The 18,481-nt window shown below is 33.7% G+C and overlaps 2 protein-coding genes across 2 annotated transcripts in view; both read left to right on the top strand.

The window, feature by feature from the left end:
• The window catches only part of capt (adenylyl cyclase-associated protein 1), a 286,526-nt gene that overhangs the window by 118,125 nt on the left and 149,920 nt on the right, over nucleotides 1-18,481 (top strand). The window lies entirely within an intron of this gene.
• On the top strand, nucleotides 1,146-3,392 carry LOC147072378 (uncharacterized). The gene is made up of 2 exons (XM_085947688.1): nucleotides 1,146-1,227; nucleotides 1,503-3,392. Exon 2 carries the CDS (start codon nucleotides 1,539-1,541, stop codon nucleotides 2,565-2,567), a length of 1,029 nt encoding a protein of 342 aa, XP_085803814.1. The 5' UTR covers nucleotides 1,146-1,227; nucleotides 1,503-1,538; the 3' UTR covers nucleotides 2,568-3,392.

Below are 18,481 nucleotides of genomic sequence, written 5' to 3'. Positions count from 1 at the left end.
CTATCTGAAATTCAATGATTACACGATGTATCGAAAATACAGAAGGGATGGATACGGAGGAGAGCGATTCTGGTGCATAAAACACTGGCGTCTAAAGAAGAAAGAAAGAAAGACGGAAGAGCTAGACAAAATAATTATAAAGCCATTTAACAGAATAGGAGTGAGGACCTGATCGAAGGATCCCCTTCTAGAAGAGAAGAGGCGATATGACAGCGAGTCGCAGTCAAAGCCTCGGTAAAATCACAAAAAAAAAAAAAATATGACTTGTATTTACCTCCACCACTGAGTATTTGCAAAAATCTATAATACGATTATGTACATAAATTCGAACATATACATAATTTATACCCATATTTGACAAACGCTTATCATATGTGCGAAATGCTTGTCATAAAATATATTATATATGTTAATTATATTATAAAAAATATGAAAATGGTTAGCTAGCACTTTTCATTTCTGATGATTTCGTCATTTTGTGCAATTTTGTACATTTAATGCAATTGATATCCTTTGAGTGTTTTGAAGTTATATATTTTTTCGTGTAAGAAAAAAAACAGGGTTAGGTTTCTTAATTAAAAACCGTGTTCTGGATTTAAGTTAGTATTAATATTAAACATTGAAATTAAAGATTGGTTTAAATTGTACTTACTTACGTAATTACTAAACAGACAGTTACATAACTTTTTAAAAAGGCAATTGAAAGTTTTCGATTGTACCCTAATCCACATCTTCTCATTCGTATTTTAAATGTCATCGGGATTATTTTGAAGCAGATTTGTTACTCTCGTTGCCTTCCGTCTGTATTCTTATCACTGACATCTCGGTGACGTGCTGTTTTTACGAAAACCGCCCTTGAAAAGAAACAAAACAAGTGGTAATTCGGCGGCTGTTTTCCTCCTCCGGTGCGCCAGGGCGGACAGAGCAGCGCCGCTTCGAAAAGGCGCATCGATCAGGGCGCCGCCGCAGCAGTCTACCGCCCCCTGCGCCCGCCGCCGCCCACCTTCAGACCTCTCCAGCCTACCTATCCTGCGATGATTTCGCGTCGGCTCGCGCGCGACTGCGAACGCCTCCTGACCGTTCCCGAATTATTACGGACCGCGATAATCCGCGATCGGATTCAACTCGCGAACCGCTCCGAAGTAGAGAGGTGGGCTTCGCCGAGCCCGCGGGCAGGCCAACTCTAACCGCGTTCAGTAATATTTAACGTGCGAATGTGGGTTACGAGTGAGCGCATTAGTTATAGTGTTTTATTTGATAGTTTTAGCAAGAACGTATGTTAAAATAGTCGATCCCGAAGAAACTTTAAGAGCAACAAATCTTAATCTCCAGTTAAATTTGGTCAAAGTAAATAAATATTGTAAAGTGTAAAGTTATTTTATTGTATAACTGTGTAAAAGTTTTGTTGATTTAGTGTTCTTACATATTATTATTTTTTTATTAAGTTTTTCAATTAGTTAATTCTGAGTTTTGAGTAATTTATTTATGTTCGTTTGTGTTAGCGGTATGTGTGGTTGTATGGCGATTGTCTCGCAGAAATGTTCAAGAACTGTTGTGTGTGCGTGAGCAAGAAAGTGATTGAGAGCCACGACGATGGAAAAGCGGTCGCCGAGGGCGGAAACGGAAGCTTGAAGCCCTCGAACGGCGTCGGCGTACCGCCCCCCCCGCCCACTCTCAAATTAGAGGACTGCGATAGCAAAGACAAGTGTGAAAAATTACAAGTCGCGACAGAAACACCCGCTAAGATGGACGCGCCGAAGGAGGCTGTGAAAGACGGCGATGTCAAAACGGCCACTGAAACGCCGTCAGAGAACGGTATATCGTCTACAACCAATAACTTAGTAAAAGATCCACCTGTAGATGGTAATAATATAAACTTCATTGGAGAAGTTTCTGTGTGTGATAACGGAGAAACACATTCTCTTATAAATACAATACCAAAGATAGATGTATGTGATATTAACGTGCCAACTGATGAAAGTATGCTCAATAATGAAAATAAAGAAAACACTGCTCTATCTATACAAAAGGATGACACAGTTGATGTATCAGTTAAACAAGATAAAGAAACATCTGGAGTTACTTTCTCCGGAGATAAAGATCCTATCAAAGATTCGCGTGACTTGGCGAAATGCACGGTTATTGTGTCAGATTCGGACAGTGATTCCGAAGAAGCTTACGCAGAGCCTACGCCTCCGGTGGTGCGCCGCAAGTCATCGACCGGTGGCATCCTGAAACGTCCTAGTGTCGGAGATGTCTCGCCGAGGCCTGGCCGGATGTCCTGGGTGCGAGATATCGATGACGATGAAGTGTTCGCGTCGGCCGCGGTTCAGCGGAAGAGATCGCTTCCCGCCTCGGCGTGCGGTTTGGCCAGCGCGATCGGGCGGGACGAGCTGGCCATGCGGCGGCACCGTGTCTTCTCCGAGCTGGTTGGCGCGGCTAGGGCTGCGGCTGAGCACCGCGTCAGGTTCGATCCCCTAGGACCGCTGATTGCCCCCTGTAAGTCACATTATTCAAATTTTGCTATGTCCTTTCACGGTATCAAACTGAGACTCGTGAATGCGTAAATTAATAATTAGTACTAAAAATAACACGTTACATAGTATTTTACCCTTCCAAGGAAGAAGGCAGTAACTCGCAAAATTTGTGAAATTGAGTTAAGAATGTCATCCGTAATTTAGAAAGCTATATATTCTGTTCACTTTAAAATCAGTACTATCTAATATACCGTTAAAATCCATAGTGAAAAAATGGACATCTACTATAATTAAGATACACATTTATTAGCAAAAAGGCAGTCATTGCACCTATTTATAGCAGTTACTGCTTTTTATTATTACTGTGTTTGTATTTTAACATCCTACTAATAAAATAATTACAAGATAAAAAGAACTTTTTATATACCACGTTTTTAAATTTTCTGTTGAATCATATAAACTTAAATAATTCTATGTATTAATAATTTAGAACAAATAAGGCGATTGTCAACAAATCATTTTTTTGCTATTTTGCAACAAACAATAGAATACTGAGATGTCATTTTGATTTCCATAGTAACGCACGTATATATTAATAATTTAGTTGCTAGGACCATCCCATTAGCAACCAATAATAGTGGATTGGATTACGGATTTCTTCCGATATAACTTTTCATATAAAACAGAATTAACTGAAAATGAATTCAATTCTACTTGAAGATGGCTAAAAGTATTAAAAGAATGCATTGACATCGTGTTCTGATATATTCTAAAAGTTTCAAATGTCTAGCTAGTCGGTAGTTAGTTAAAAATCGATTGCAAGATTTATACTGGATTAACAACCACCGGACAAACAAGAATTCGAGCTAAGAAAAACGTGGTAAAAATATCACCGTTTTTTATTAATTCACAGTACCTACTAAAATTTAAAAAAAAAAAACGCATTATGTCATTTATCTCGAAAGTGTGCGAGACTCAGTTACTGCATTCTTCCTTGGAAAGGCAGTATTCATCTTACATGAAATTATTAATATTAATACTATCGACCATGACTCAAATGGAATAGTAGAAAACTTAAATCCATTGGAATTTATATGAAATTATTTGTATGCAACATGTATTTCATTCATGTAGCAAGCTTTATCATGTATCAGTTCTAGGATTTCAGCTATGAGAATAGAGAAAGAATGTGAACCATATAATGTGGGAAAGGTACAACTGGTAAATTTTACAATTGTCAGGGAAGTGGAAATTTTTAATGAAAAAATTGCAAGGAACAACGAATTATTTTTATTTACAATATTATTAATTAATCTTTATATAAAAAAATATTCCTCGGACGCCTTAAGGCTATACCTCAGTTGAGGCATGGTCTAAAAAGATCGTGGCTAGGGGATGCGCGGATTGTGCAAATGACGCGTGCCGAACGAAACATAATTTGTCATATAAATCCAACATGCGCCCATTTAATGTTCTGTTTATTATTCTATTAGTAACATAATAATATATTCATTGACATGTTTTGTTTGTCAAGTAAATGGGTAACGTTTTTTAGTCATCTTTACACGATTTAAGAATTAGTACCCCCGTCGCCATCGCGAAACAAATTGTCGTGTTCACAGCTCGACTTTCGCTCTCCGATTGCCAGCGAGTCCAAAATTTCGTCGCACCTATAGTTGAAAATTATTTCCCGTTTCACTGAAGTACCGTCTTAATTAATTTTGAAGCCTCTATAATTTGCGTGGCGAAAAAAATTAAATTACTAATTTGGTACCTAATAATAATAATATAATATAATTATTTTCGATAGGGTGATTAGCAAAATGTTCTAAACCAGTTAATTTTGAATCATTTAATGTGACGTGAAACACGTGCTGTCCAATGTCATAAATACAAAATGTTATATCATTTTAGAGATATTTTAGTAGGTACTTTTTTTTTCTCCTAGCCAAACCTAATACTAAACACTTCAAAATGGCACACCTTTTGCATTTCGAAAAGTACTACCGCTATCAATGTTTCAGTCGGTTGCCTGGAATATTTGACTATCATTTTTCGCATACTTTTTTATCCTTAACGTTATAATACTAAGAACTTCAACGTCCATTGTTTTCCATTGGTGCATATCTATTTTGAAATAACATTTTGAGACCGCAAAGCCAAATATTCGATTATTTTTTTGTTAAATCTTATAGAAATCGATAATGAAATGTATATATCATTAGTATTATCGAAGCGTTCAAACCTTTTTACAAAGTAGGAAAACTGTTTTCTATTTCGATATATTCAATAAATCTCTGAATGAATGCAGTATATTCAAAGTAAAATAAAACATATGTTTTGGCCCAATCAAATTATCTACTAGGTACCATGTAGCCATGGCCCCCACATCCTGAAGCGGGCCCTCAGGCTAGGATGTTTGGCGCCCCCCCTACCTATCGCTAAAAGTAAAGTCAGTGTGACGCGCTGCAGTAGCGTTATCCAAATGGTGTATTTTTAGCATTTTTTTATATTTTATATGTAGGTATGTGTACATCCATTTGAATTATGGAGTTGTCGAGTGTCGGCACACAGTACATTGCATCGTACAACCAAATAGTTAAAATTATTCATATCATCAAGTAAAATAGCGCGCAGGCGACTTTTTTTCTATTAGAGCAAATTTGTGATCTGTGTTTATCTGACTTATCTGGTCAGCTCGCCAAGCCGGGCCCTTCCTGAACCCGGGCCCCCAGGCTAGAGCCCCCCCTTGTGGGGGCCATGCATGTAGCACATTGTTTTGTATTTGACTGAAAATGCGCGTGCTTATTTCTATGATTTAGTGCCACATTAAATTAAGGTTTTTTTGCTTTTCCATCCCATTCATAAATTATAACTGTGGAATTTGGCCAATTATGATAAGTGCAATATTTAAATTTTTCATTAGAAAAGTTTGAACCATTAATTGAGTAGGTTAAAAGTAAAAGCTTCCCCACATCAAAATGAAGACGTAGTTCTGATAGGGTTTTAGGTAGGTACATTATAAGTTCCATCGTATTATATCAATAGAGTATTAAGAGCTACTTTAACGATTAAGTGAATTAAAAATTACTTCTTTATTAAATTTAGTCTAATTTTTCAAAGAGTGTTGTGAATTTAAAAAATGGAGGGAAGCTCTTTTGCTTTTAACATACTCAATTTCTTCCTGTAAAACGGGAAAAGAAACTGCAATTGTAATTTACCTAAAAATCAAATACGCACAGTCATTATTTCAATAACGTGTATTGACTAAATGAAAGAGCATAAAAATAATATATAAGTTATTAACTTTGAAGTTATCATAATTTTATTATATACTACAATATATAGGTACATAATAATATATCAGTTGGATTTCAAAAAGTCCAACATCATCTTTGGTGTAATAAATACTTTCATCATGAATACATTATGTGTATTAAGTACCTAAATATAATATTGCTATTCCCAAGATCAGCTTTTTTCGACTTGTTATTGGAGAAGACGTTCGATTCGAGTTTTAATGAAAACGGAAGCTGCTTACTTATAAAATGAATTAATATATTAACCGAAAACTCATTGGCGAAACGATACATTACACATATTCGTTCTAGGCGGATACTTATCGACCGAACTTTGTTACAATCTTCGTATTGAAAAGCTTCCCCTGAGAATCGAAAGCTTTAACATTCTTCTCTGAACAATTGACAACTTTATTTGGGTTCGTACCTACAACTTCGTGATACGAATGAAAACTCTCATTCAAGTCGTTTTCCTTCACAAACCTCCCGAAGTCGAATGTCCAACGACCTTATTTCCGATTTTCCCATAAATATTTTTGCCATCTTATCAACCTAGTGACTAGTCGATTCATTGCTGGATGAAAGTATCCCACCAAAACTTAATCCACTCGTCTCGATTGTTAATTTCTTGCTTCCACGTACTTCCATAACGATTGATTCGTTCGTTGATCCAGTGAATTGTAAGTATTAAAATACGCATATACCTATATATCCGCAAATAGATAAATTAAGTTATGGAATAATACGTGCTTATGCTTTTATTAATTAAAATAAAACATAATTTGTGTTACTCTTTTTCAACAATTAAATAATGATCAGGACCGCTTTCGTTCACTTAAAAAGGACATCGCCGCAGATGATAATCCATAATATAGATTTTTTACCGATGAAAACGGTGACATGTAAGTAAATTGTACGTAAAAAATTTCACCGTGGCACAGTTCGCCGTGAGCTTTCTTATCGGAAAGAGATTACTGTATACTATACGGTCTCCAATTTTTTTAGATTTAATATGAACATTAATTCAATTATCATAGCTGATTTTGGCAAAATTCAAGAATGAAAACTTAACCTAACCTAACAAATAATCCAGTGTATCGGCTATTTTCAAAATTTGTTAGCTGCTGGCTTCCTGTAAAATGTACACAGACAATAACTGTGTTCTATTTAGACATGAATTTTATGTCAGTACTATACGACCCAAAGAGGTTGGACGGTCTTTAATATACGGCCATATATTTCCGATAGAACATTTCACGGTGATGTGTGATACGGCGCACTGCATACGTTCAAGTTTCCGGACACGATGAAAACGTCCCTAAAATGAATATTTTTGGTAAGCCATAATTGTCATATTATAGAAAACAATAAACTTATTACTTCCCAACCGTAATTAATATACGGCCATATTTTTCCGATACAACATTTCACGGTGATGCGTGATACAGCCAACTGCACACGTTCAAGTTTCCGGACACGGTGAAAACGTCCCTAAAATGAATATTTTTGGTAAGCCATAATTGTCATATTATAGAAAACAATAAACTTATTACTTCCCAACCGTAACTCCATTTTTATGAAAATGGGAATTATTTTATAAAAGGGGTAGTATAATTTAGTCTATCGCCTTTTTTCCCCATTCATGTTTAATGATTAGCGTTGCCAAAATGAAATTGAGTTTAAGTACGATAACCATATTTCCTTTGCAGAAATAATGGCAGGTTTGGACTTTGTTTATTTTTGTATGGCATTACATTTTCGTATAGTTAACTGTGGTAGCCTTTGTCAAAAAGTTTAAGTAGGATAACCATATTTCCTTTGCAGAAATAGTGGCAGTTTTGGACGTTGTCTGTTTATTTTCGTATGGCATATTCTTACATATTCTTATAGTTAACTGTGGTGAGTTCACTTTATATTCGACAATCCCGAAAAATCGTTTCCAGTTGCAATCTATGTCTAAAAAATAAGAGCATCAAATGTTTATGTCGCAAAGAGATGAACTACCCTTTAAAGCTTAAAATAGATAACGGCCCAGGATGTCATTTACCCAAAGAAAGAGGCTTCGTCCGGTGAAAGAGGGGTGTCTAGAAAATCGCAACTGTATGCGCAAAATCCGCCTGTGAAACGTCTAATAAAAGTTCTTTTGCGAAATGAATCAAAGTATTAGTGTGAGGTAGGTACCTAAAAATAAGTATTTTTGGGACCCCACCATTAGCTAGAAAATCCGCGCACGTTCTATCATAAATAAACATGATGGGAGTAAAGGGATTTTCTTTGTACGGGCCTTCACTCTTTAGTGTGTGTTTAACGCATGAATATTGTGTGGAATTACATTTATTTGTTCTACACTTGTAATAATTTCCCTCTTTGTATTACTCTGGCATACAATAAAACCATATAACTCATATCTCTTCACAATCGTTTATTATACAGACTTTTGGTATAATATAAAAGGCTTAAGAATATACCGCGAGATTATCCGAAATTCATGTTGTTTATTGTCATTGTCGTTAATTTCAATTAAAAATGAAGAACTTCTCAAGTTCGTTCGGGTATTGCGATCCCGTTTGCCACAACTGACTATTTCTTAGTGTTTAGTATATTTTACTTGGGCACGCCGATTTTGTGCAAGGCTATTATATTCAGTCCATAATACTGAATTGTGAATTACGATTGTAGTGTTAGTTATTTATTTTCTTCGAATGATATGTGACAACCTGTTAGCAATAAATTAATATTTCGATTTCATATTTCGTTTAAATTATTACCATTTATTTCAATATGCAACGACCATCATTTTCTACAAACAGGTTAGCATATTTTGCTTTCGAAGTATGCACAATAACTAAGCACCATGTCCTCCACATAATGAAACGGGCCCTCAGGCTAGGATCTTTGTCACCTGCCCTACCTATCGCTAAGGTTAAAGGCAGTGTGACACCTTACAGTAGCGTTTTCTAAATGGTGTCCATGGTAAAAATATGGTTATGCAGTGTAGTTTAAGGCTGTACTTCAGTTGAGGCATGGTCTAAAAATATCGTGGCTAGGCGATGCGCGGATTGTGCAAATGACGCGTGCCGAACGAAATATAATTTGTCATAAAAATCCAACATGCGTCCATTTAATGTTATGTTTTTTGTTATATTACTAATAATAATAGTATATTCATTGGTATGTTTTCTTTTTTAAGGACATACGTACAGTTTTTAGTCATCTTTACACGATTTAAGAATATTTTCATCCGACGCCATGACAAAACAAATCGACGTGCGCACACTTCTATCGTCGGCCTCCGATTGGCGAGTCCAGGCGACGAGTGAGAAATTTCGTCGCACCTACTGTTGAAAATTATTTGCCATTTCACTGAAGTACGCTCTTAAGTACTTAAATCCACTTGAGTTGTCGAGTATCGATACACAATTAAAAATTGCATAAGATCACCACATATTTTATAATATTAATATTATTGAAGTAAAATAGCGACTTTTTTTTTTACTATTCGATCAAATTTGTGATTGTTTATCTGGCGACTCGCCACGCCGGGCCCCTCATGAGCACGGGCTAGAGCCCTGTCAGCCCCCCCCCCCTCCCCTTGTGGGAGGCATGACTAGCACACATTTCTTCGGTTATCAATTTATTTAGGCGTTTACAGCGGTGTTCTGTTTATTGTATGTATAGTTTTAAACGACAGTGCAGACTCAAATGTAACAGTATTTAATATTTATTTCGGAAAACCGAATTTTATAATAGCACGAATCTATGGCGTCAAAGCAATTGATTTCTGTACGTTGACTTCATGTTCAAATGGCTAGAACATCCTTGTCTGAAAAGTTGGGCTATTTTAAAAGGAAGCAGCTGCATTTTTATAGTTTCCATGCGTGCAATTTTGAATACTTTTACAGTTTTTGATATCGAAAAAGTCTGACTTATTCCGAAATTCTATGCGTATTATAAAGATGTTGTCTTAATGATGGTTCTATATATACCTACGATATGACTGTATTTCTAATTTACTTTACTTTACTTACCTACCTATTTTCTTCTGCTTTTCTCTTCTGGTGAGTTTTCTTACGTATGTTAAGTGAACTGTCATACGGTCAACGACATAGTCATAACTACCTAACTGAACCTACTAATTTTTTACCCTTCGTTACCATCAATTTTCCATGTTTACCCCATTCGGAGTAATTTATCCCTGTGGGTCCCACCATTTATTTACCTCTATTATAATGCATGTGGTAATGATCTAATTCAGTGGTATGCAAGTTTGCGGCCTATTAAATCTTCTTGACCATGTTAATAAAATAAATGTTGCGTTATTTGAATAATATTTTTTTAATTAATAATAAGATTAAATAAATTGGTTTGCTGTAACACTGCACTGTAGTTGGAATTATTGAAATTTTTACTTTTCTAACAAAAACTGTGAATTGTACACTAACTAATTACTCTTATAATTTGTTTTTTTAATATAATATATTGTTACCATTGTAACATATATATTTTTTCCCCTCCCCCATCACGCTGTGGACGTCTTGTATATATAATTTGTAAAGTTAACTATACGTATAATAAATAAATTTGATTTTTTTTTCTAATTACGAACCAGTATATTTGTTGTCATACGTTTTAGAAAGAACTAAATATTGTCTTCGTGACAGATAGACATTATTTGCCTGTTTTAGAAGGTACAAATAATTATGCCAAAGGAAACAACAGTGAGTTTATCATGTTTCTTTCATTTCTCATACCATATATATATTTTTTACTTATTTAAAACAAATAATAATAAAAAAATATGTATTTTTTACACTCCCTATCGTCTTTTAAACACTTGCGCGCTCCTATTATTAAAACTAAAAGTCGAATGTGGCCTATACCTTTGAAAGGTTGCCGATCTAAAAATCGTTTATTCTGCAGGCGTTCTCCAGTGTTTAAATATTTATAAGTGCTAACAACTGCGCCGCATTTCTACTGTAACAGAAGCAATACTGCACCGATTATTTATTATTGAAAAAAAAAATGTTCAATCACGAATGGCCTGATATAATGACATTATTGATTTTTACCCTTGTGTCGCCTCCATATGAAGACTGAGGGTGTGACGTTGCAGACGTCACCAACGGCCAAATTAACAATTTTAATTAGTGGAGAGGTTTTTCTCTCGCGGGCAACACAAAAATCCTGCGGTTGGTACTTCGAGAAAGTATCCATCCGGGTTTGATAAGTGGTGGGGGGATCGTTCCTTGGCCGATCGATATCTGCTCGCTTGAAATTCTTTTCTGGTTGAACTTTGACACAAGAGGTCATGGAGGGACAGCTCCGTGTGGCGATCGGCCACACGGTTGTAAATACGTTTCATTTTTATTATTAATTAATCTTAAGTTATTTGTTTTAATTATAACGTCACTCACATGTGGATATTTTGTTTAAGCTAGGTTAAGTTGCTGAGGAAATATTATAGTTTGCAGACGGTAGCGCGTCTTTTGTTTAACGTAAATATTCGTTCTTTATGTTATAATACCATCGTGTATGAACGATGGTGATTTCACTTCGGCGTTGTACCGCCATTATGTACTTTCGTAATTATTTGTTATAACGATATAGTACCATTGACTTTTAATTACAATGTCATATTAAATACAGTGAGGTTAAATTATCACGGTGTTTCATTTAATTTAATTGTACCCTATATTATGTTCTTTTACGTTCTTTTCTTTCACAGAAAAGGCTTTGGCGTCCAGTTCGAGTTTAGTTTTCAATGCTAGCAATTAACCGCTGCAACGGTATGATAAACACATCCATCGGATACCAATTGATTCCGATGGTCCTTTCCGTAACAGGATTGGAATTCACCAGAGAGATAGTGCGAAAACCCAGTACCCTGAGCTAGCGGTGCCTGTTATCCACATAGACTTGGATAACAGTGTTAATGGATCGTAGGTTGTATGTGGCCTAGATATTTTATTTAACAAGGGGTAACCCTACATATTATATTTTCAATGTAAATTTATCTTGGTGAGCGATTATAATCTTGCAGAAGATAGTTAAGTTTTATGAGTTTACAAAAACTCATTACATGCGGTATTCTTAACGAACGTCATAAAATTGTTCTTAATTACCGCGGATGTGTTACATAAATGTTACAAAAAATCCATTAGAGTTTTAAAACGTTTAAATTATTTTGGATTAATGTAAATTCAAGATTTACGCTGACACAATATTTTTTTTTTTTTTTTTATTGATGACACAATATTACACTAGCGTAATTACGATGCATATACAATTATACAAGGACAACTCCATAAATATTATGTTTGACTGTGACATTTTATCATAAAACCCACGGTCAAGGAACACGACCAGTGTTGCCAACTGTCGTTGACAAAAACGTGACCAAAACAAGAGCACTACATTTTCTGAGAAACTCATTTCAAAATTGACGAAAAATAATTAATCAATCTAACAACTTACGATGAATAATAATTTGGTACCTAATACTAGAGAGTGGAATTCCCGATAATCGTCAATCCGATGCCACATGCCTTAACGCTTTCGCTGCTGAATAGATAATGAGATTTTAATTGCCCCCTTTAAAATGCACGTTAATTACATCGATCGGCCGCCTGGTCATTACGCACCGTGTGCGTCTTCCGCGTCCAAAGTATTAAGCACATATTAAATTATAATATCTGATACCATTATATTATAACATTTATAACACTATAACGCCAAGTTAGAATACTCATATTGTTTGGTTGTGTTGTTACCGACCTAACTTCATTAAATATCGGAATAAATAAACTTACTAAATATCTAGTTTATTTTCAACATATTTAAAGCTGTTGAAGGTATCAAAAGATGCTAATAAAAACGCCATAGGCTAGATTTTTTTTTTCCAATAACGCTATGTTGGCAATGCTGAACGCGACTCATTACGCTCAGAGAAAAGGTTTTTGACATAATACAATATAATGCCATAACTTACTTAACCATTAAGTTATTAATTTCGTATCTATATACTATCACATTCAAGTACTTATATCAGTTTCAAGACCCGATTTTATTTGAAAATATATTGATTTTACTTATTTGTCTTTTCTTATATAATGTAGAATCTATGTAATTTATTGAATTTACCGGTAATTTATTTTCACAAAACAACGAGGTATATTTCAGTGGAGGTATATTTTATTGGACAAGTAACTGCTTGTGGGTACATACACTATATAAGTATTATAATATTAATATAATTTTTGAATAACCAAACGATTTTCGAGAGTCGAGAAATCGAGAATTAAGGAATCTTTGATAGTCGAGTATTTTAGTTTGTTTTATTGATATCTCGGGATTCTGTTAGAAATTTTTACAACGATAAATACCTATGCATAATAAATATTTTCGCGAGGTAAATATTTATTACATTTTTTTTTTGTCCAGAAACTATTCGATCGCGAGCTTTGTCTAGTTTTTTTTGTTGTTTTTTTATGTATTACTATATTGTTGGTCTTATCTATTACATGCTCAATGTACACATGTGAAAATTTCTCGAATTTTCAAGAAAAAAGAATTTATAATATATTTCATTAAAAAAACTCGGGAAAGATGATCAATTTTTCTCAATATTTCTCCAGAATTCTCAGGTCACAAATTTCATAATCTCTACTTATACTTATCACAGTATTTCCACCATGGTGTTACTGTTTCCTTCGTCATTGAGAAACTGACTGAAATTAAACACATCCATACATTGCTATGTATGTAACATAGCGTAGGAGTAACATAGTATATTATGTAACACAGTATATGTAACAGAACAGAAAAAAGCAATTTGGGCCAAACGTGAAAAACCCAAAAAGCCAATGGTTCAAAATTATCCGTCCTGTTAGTAGTATACTATATTATATTTTAAAACATTTTTATCTGCCTACGTGACAATATTTTGGAGAAAAAATCATGCCACAGGACAACGGATACGCTGAAAAATACAGTTAAAACAGAATACACGTACAGAATTTAGTAATCCATTTACTCTTGTGTGGGATATGTTAGGTACGGCGCGATATAACATCATTAAACGCAGTGAGAAAGGTCGGAAATTGATTTCCAATATTGTAAGGCACCCTTCGTATGAAGTAGTTGGTACCTCAACTGAAAATTATTTGCGTGTTGGGTGTGGATATGGTAAATAGCGCAATTTTCTCTATCGGGGTCCACTCGAAATCGATCTTAATTTTGGCGGCAACAACCTTTTGAATCGGGACCACAGCGACCCGGAGGAAAAAAACCCACTTTAGAAAATGTCTCTTATTGCCAAGGCGGGGGAGGGTGGTGAGCGGCCCTTCGTGACCTGTGCCGAAGTGTGGTGGAGTCACATACAACATATTCTCTTTTATGTGCAAGTCCACCTAGTTAACAGTATAATCATTTCATTTGTGTTACTGGCATATTATTTTTTTTATATTCATTATTAAAAACACGTTGGTATTTGAAACATATTACGATTGTGTAGTATTTAGTTAAGAAAGCTCAATTACATATAGCAACGTTTACTCTCAGCTAGTCGGATCTAGGGAATCCAATCCCGGGATCGCGGAAAATTTTTGATTCCTATGAATCCCGGGATTAGTAAACATAATCCCGAAACCTTCGGGATGGATTTTTTATCAATCACAATTAGTATGTGTACAAAATTATGTTAGTGAAGAAATAAAAAGAAGAAAATCTATTATATTATATTATATCTAAGAGGAAATTATTTATTAATAAATAATATATATTATTATCTCATCCGAATTACCTACTTGTATTAATACATTTTGTCGGGCTATGATAAATTGAAATGTTCTTAAGGGGGGACACGCGCGTCAATATCATTTTACTCACTACTTCAATTATAGTTTGTCAATTTATGGCTACGGCCGTATGTTGTAGCTTAACCACTGGGGAATGACAAAAGAAATGGCGTATTTCAAAAAAACACTACCTTATTCTTAGGTCAATAATTATTATAAAGCAATCATTATTCATAAGATGTTTATCATACTTGAATGGTCAAAGACATAGCTTATAATAAGTATTTTTAGAATCATCTTCAAATGTGTTAATCTTGCCGATTTTTTGAATAATAAAATGCCTAATTCTTGTCAAATTTGGGATCACAGAGATTATCAATATAATTTTTATCGTGAATATTTTACAAAAATTATCTCGTCATAAATTATACTAATGGTTTTATAAATGCGTTTAAAAATTAATAAATGTAAAAAATCTTAACACCACTGCACAGTTATGTACCGAAATATTACTATATTCTAAAATATTAGAGCGAGAGGTTTAAAATAATACTATTTTATGTAACAAACATACTTTATGCAGTCATCAAATGTTTAAAATAACTATAAAGGATAATAAGGCTTCAAAATTATATAAATAGATTATCTACAACGTTTAAGAAGTGTCCAGGATGATGGTTTAAAAATACAATAAAAACTCAATTTTGACCTACGACGAGCATGTGGGCCGTTAAGTTATGTTATTCTTAGAATATATTTAATTAGTTTTCATATCTTGTTTAATGATTATTTTTATCATCAATTAGCTTAATGTTTATCTTGATTTATCTGGAAATGTGTTGGAGACAGCGAGACAGAGAGAAAACGCATTAAATGTGATAAGGTGGAAGAAAAGATTTACATAAACGAAAATTCTAAATTTGAAAAATAAACTGACAAGAAAATAAAGAATCGTTTATTTTAATCGGGCCGTGAAAGAAAACAATACTCGTAGGAGTTTGACATATGATTGTAAAGTCTAAATGTGATTACAATAATGTTGACATGTGACATTGCCACCAGGTATTTTTTTATAGTTATGTATATAAATTACCTAGTCATATATTTTTTTTATTTGTTGGCAATGTTCTTCTGAGTGGACAAAAATATTTATCTGGAAAATTAAGTATGTAAGTAGTATTTAATTAATGAATAATCATATTCACTATAAGTTCTTGGTGTCTTGTTTATTTTTGTGAATGTAATTTTATTCGTAACAAGTAATAAATCGCTGTAGTCGTTGCAGAGATATGGATTTGTGTCTAGAAATATATTGTTCTTCTAACCGTCACTGTTTGCAGTGTTTTCTTATCAGAGTAGCTCAGAATGAATCCAATTCCATACTCATTCATATAAATTGGACCACATTTCCGACAAATGCCACGTATAATTTTTCATTCAAATTCTTCGCTAGCTTCTGAGTTAATATATTTTGTGATGGTATCACAGAGTGAATGCAATATGAGATTGCAAGGCGAATTGACTTGGTCGAGCACTGTTTTTCTACATTAAGCAAAGTGATAGCAAACCGTTTCAGTTGCAAAACGTTTCGTTCCATTAATATGTCTGCATCTGAAACATTCGCGATGGAAAATGTAGGTAAAATATTAACATATTTAGCGGTCGTTTGTGGACCACTTTCACGTATTCTTTTATTTTTCCAAAAGTTCTTTCGGAATTTTACAACACTTTCGAACATTTTAATGACGTTAACTCTCCGTGAAAGAAAAAGGCCGAAATATTAATTTCAAAAGATACATAATACGCGGACATAATTTAATTAACAGCTTGGATTATTTTAATGTGTTTTCTACACCATTAAAAATGACCTTTTCTGCAAACGTGGGGGGTTACTTGATTATAAAAGGGGGTGGGGAGGACTCGAAAGAGTTTGGGAACAAATTTTGATTTGATTTGAAGACAGTGGAAGAAACTTCATTGTTATTAGAGTAGGTGCTTTGAGTACGTAGTATTTTTTGGTTGATTTAATTTTAATTCATTCTTACGGTAATGTAGTTCAATGATATTATCAGTAGCCATAATGGTTATATTTCTTGAAAACTATGGGAAACTTACTATTGGCATAAAGGTGTGTTGGGTGTAGGTCAATCTTCTAGTATCATTCCAGGAGAGAGAGAGAGAGCAGTGCCGTTTTCGTGCCAGGCTCAAGCGAATTTAATATTTAACGCAATGCACCTTGGCTTGTCAGAAATCGTCAACAAAATTGCAATTCGTATTGAGAAAGAAGTCTTAATAATTTTGTAACAACGTTTATTATGATACTTATATATGTTACTACATCTATGTTATGGTGGAGTTATTCGTCGTAAACACAAATTTGATTAAAATAATTACCTAGTTAATTAATAGCTTTTACGTTTTTCACTCTATGTTTGGTAGAAAGTCATTTAATAAAATCAAATATAAAGTAACTATTTTACTATTTCTTTTACTCAATACTTTCTAATACACAAGGCTTATTAAGATTGCTAGATTCTTTATTACACTTAGTTTTTTTTTTTTTTTTAATTTTTTAAGGTTTCTGAGGTTTATCAAAAAAAAAATCTGCATTAAAGTAATTAGTCAATCCACATATTTTCATAGCGACACTCGGAATAATATTATTGAGAAATATGGATACATACAAAACTACAGTATAATACTTCTAAGGATAGTAAGAAAAATGTTTGAGTCGGCTAGAATGAATGACTGAAATACCTACGCTGTATTCAGGTTTATCGTAAAACTTGATAAAAGGAGATACATATATATTGATATTTTGTTTTCTTTTATCCGATTGAAAATATTTTGAAAAGCTCTTGAGGCACTAGATATATATATATATATATATATATATATATATATATATTGAATACAGTCGTAAACTATAATATATATAAAGTGTTATATGTATATTTACTGAAATAATGTAAGACGACGTTTATTCAAATCGACACTTTGCGCAAATACGACCTTTGAGAAAATCATCTTCTTTGGAAAAGCTTTTGGAAGTAAGTTACTTATATAAGAGTATGGAAATGTATCTTACAATTTCTCTCTTCAGACGATTCGTAACGCTGATTCTGCTCTTTTAGAGTATTTCTTATAAACGAATTGAAATGTGGCAGATTGTCGTTGTGTTTTTCCGATGAATTAATTCGAAAAGGCCAGAAGTGGAAATAGGACTCCCGCGACTAGGGGCGGGAATTCTGTCGAAGGGTATTTATTTTTGGCTCTCGCATTAATCTGATTCTCCGGAAAGAAATTGATTTTCATAAATAATAATATCGAATTTAGCCCCATACCGTTGAATAATTCATATAAAATTTATGTCACAATATATTGGTGCTTTAATAAAATATGTAATATGATTTCCGATCAGTTCGACGGTATACTGCGTCATATTAATTAAATTTTAATGATGTGTTTTTATTATATTGTAGATAATTTTCTTTTACCCGTTCGGTACAGATATTTTAACAATCTAATGTTCATTAATTCAGATGCACTAGGTATGACACCGATATATTAAGCGAGATAATAAAATATTATGAATAACGTAACCCTTTTTATTTCTTTACCCCCCCCCCTTTTAGTAAGAATGGATATTTTTAACGATATTAAAGTAAGTAACAATAACGTGGTTATATTGTGTTACCACTGCACTGAAAATTGCATTTTAATACAATACATTTTACTAGTAATCTTCATTTTAAATAATCATTACGTATTTAAAAACGTTTAAAAGCTTTTTTATTAAAATATAATATTATATAAAATGAATATTCTTATCACTAGAATGTATATGGCGGAACTACGGGATGATTGGATTGGCGCAAGAAGGCTGTTAGCGACAAGGATTCTTGTAGGC

Source organism: Rhyacophila brunnea, unplaced genomic scaffold, assembly GCF_057557595.1.
Source record: "Rhyacophila brunnea isolate RB1 unplaced genomic scaffold, BYU_Rbru_1.0 scaffold_2, whole genome shotgun sequence".
Classification (NCBI taxonomy): Eukaryota; Metazoa; Arthropoda; class Insecta; order Trichoptera; family Rhyacophilidae; genus Rhyacophila; species Rhyacophila brunnea.
Note: the sequence above shows the minus strand (reverse complement) of the source record. Positions and strands in the feature narration are given on the sequence as shown.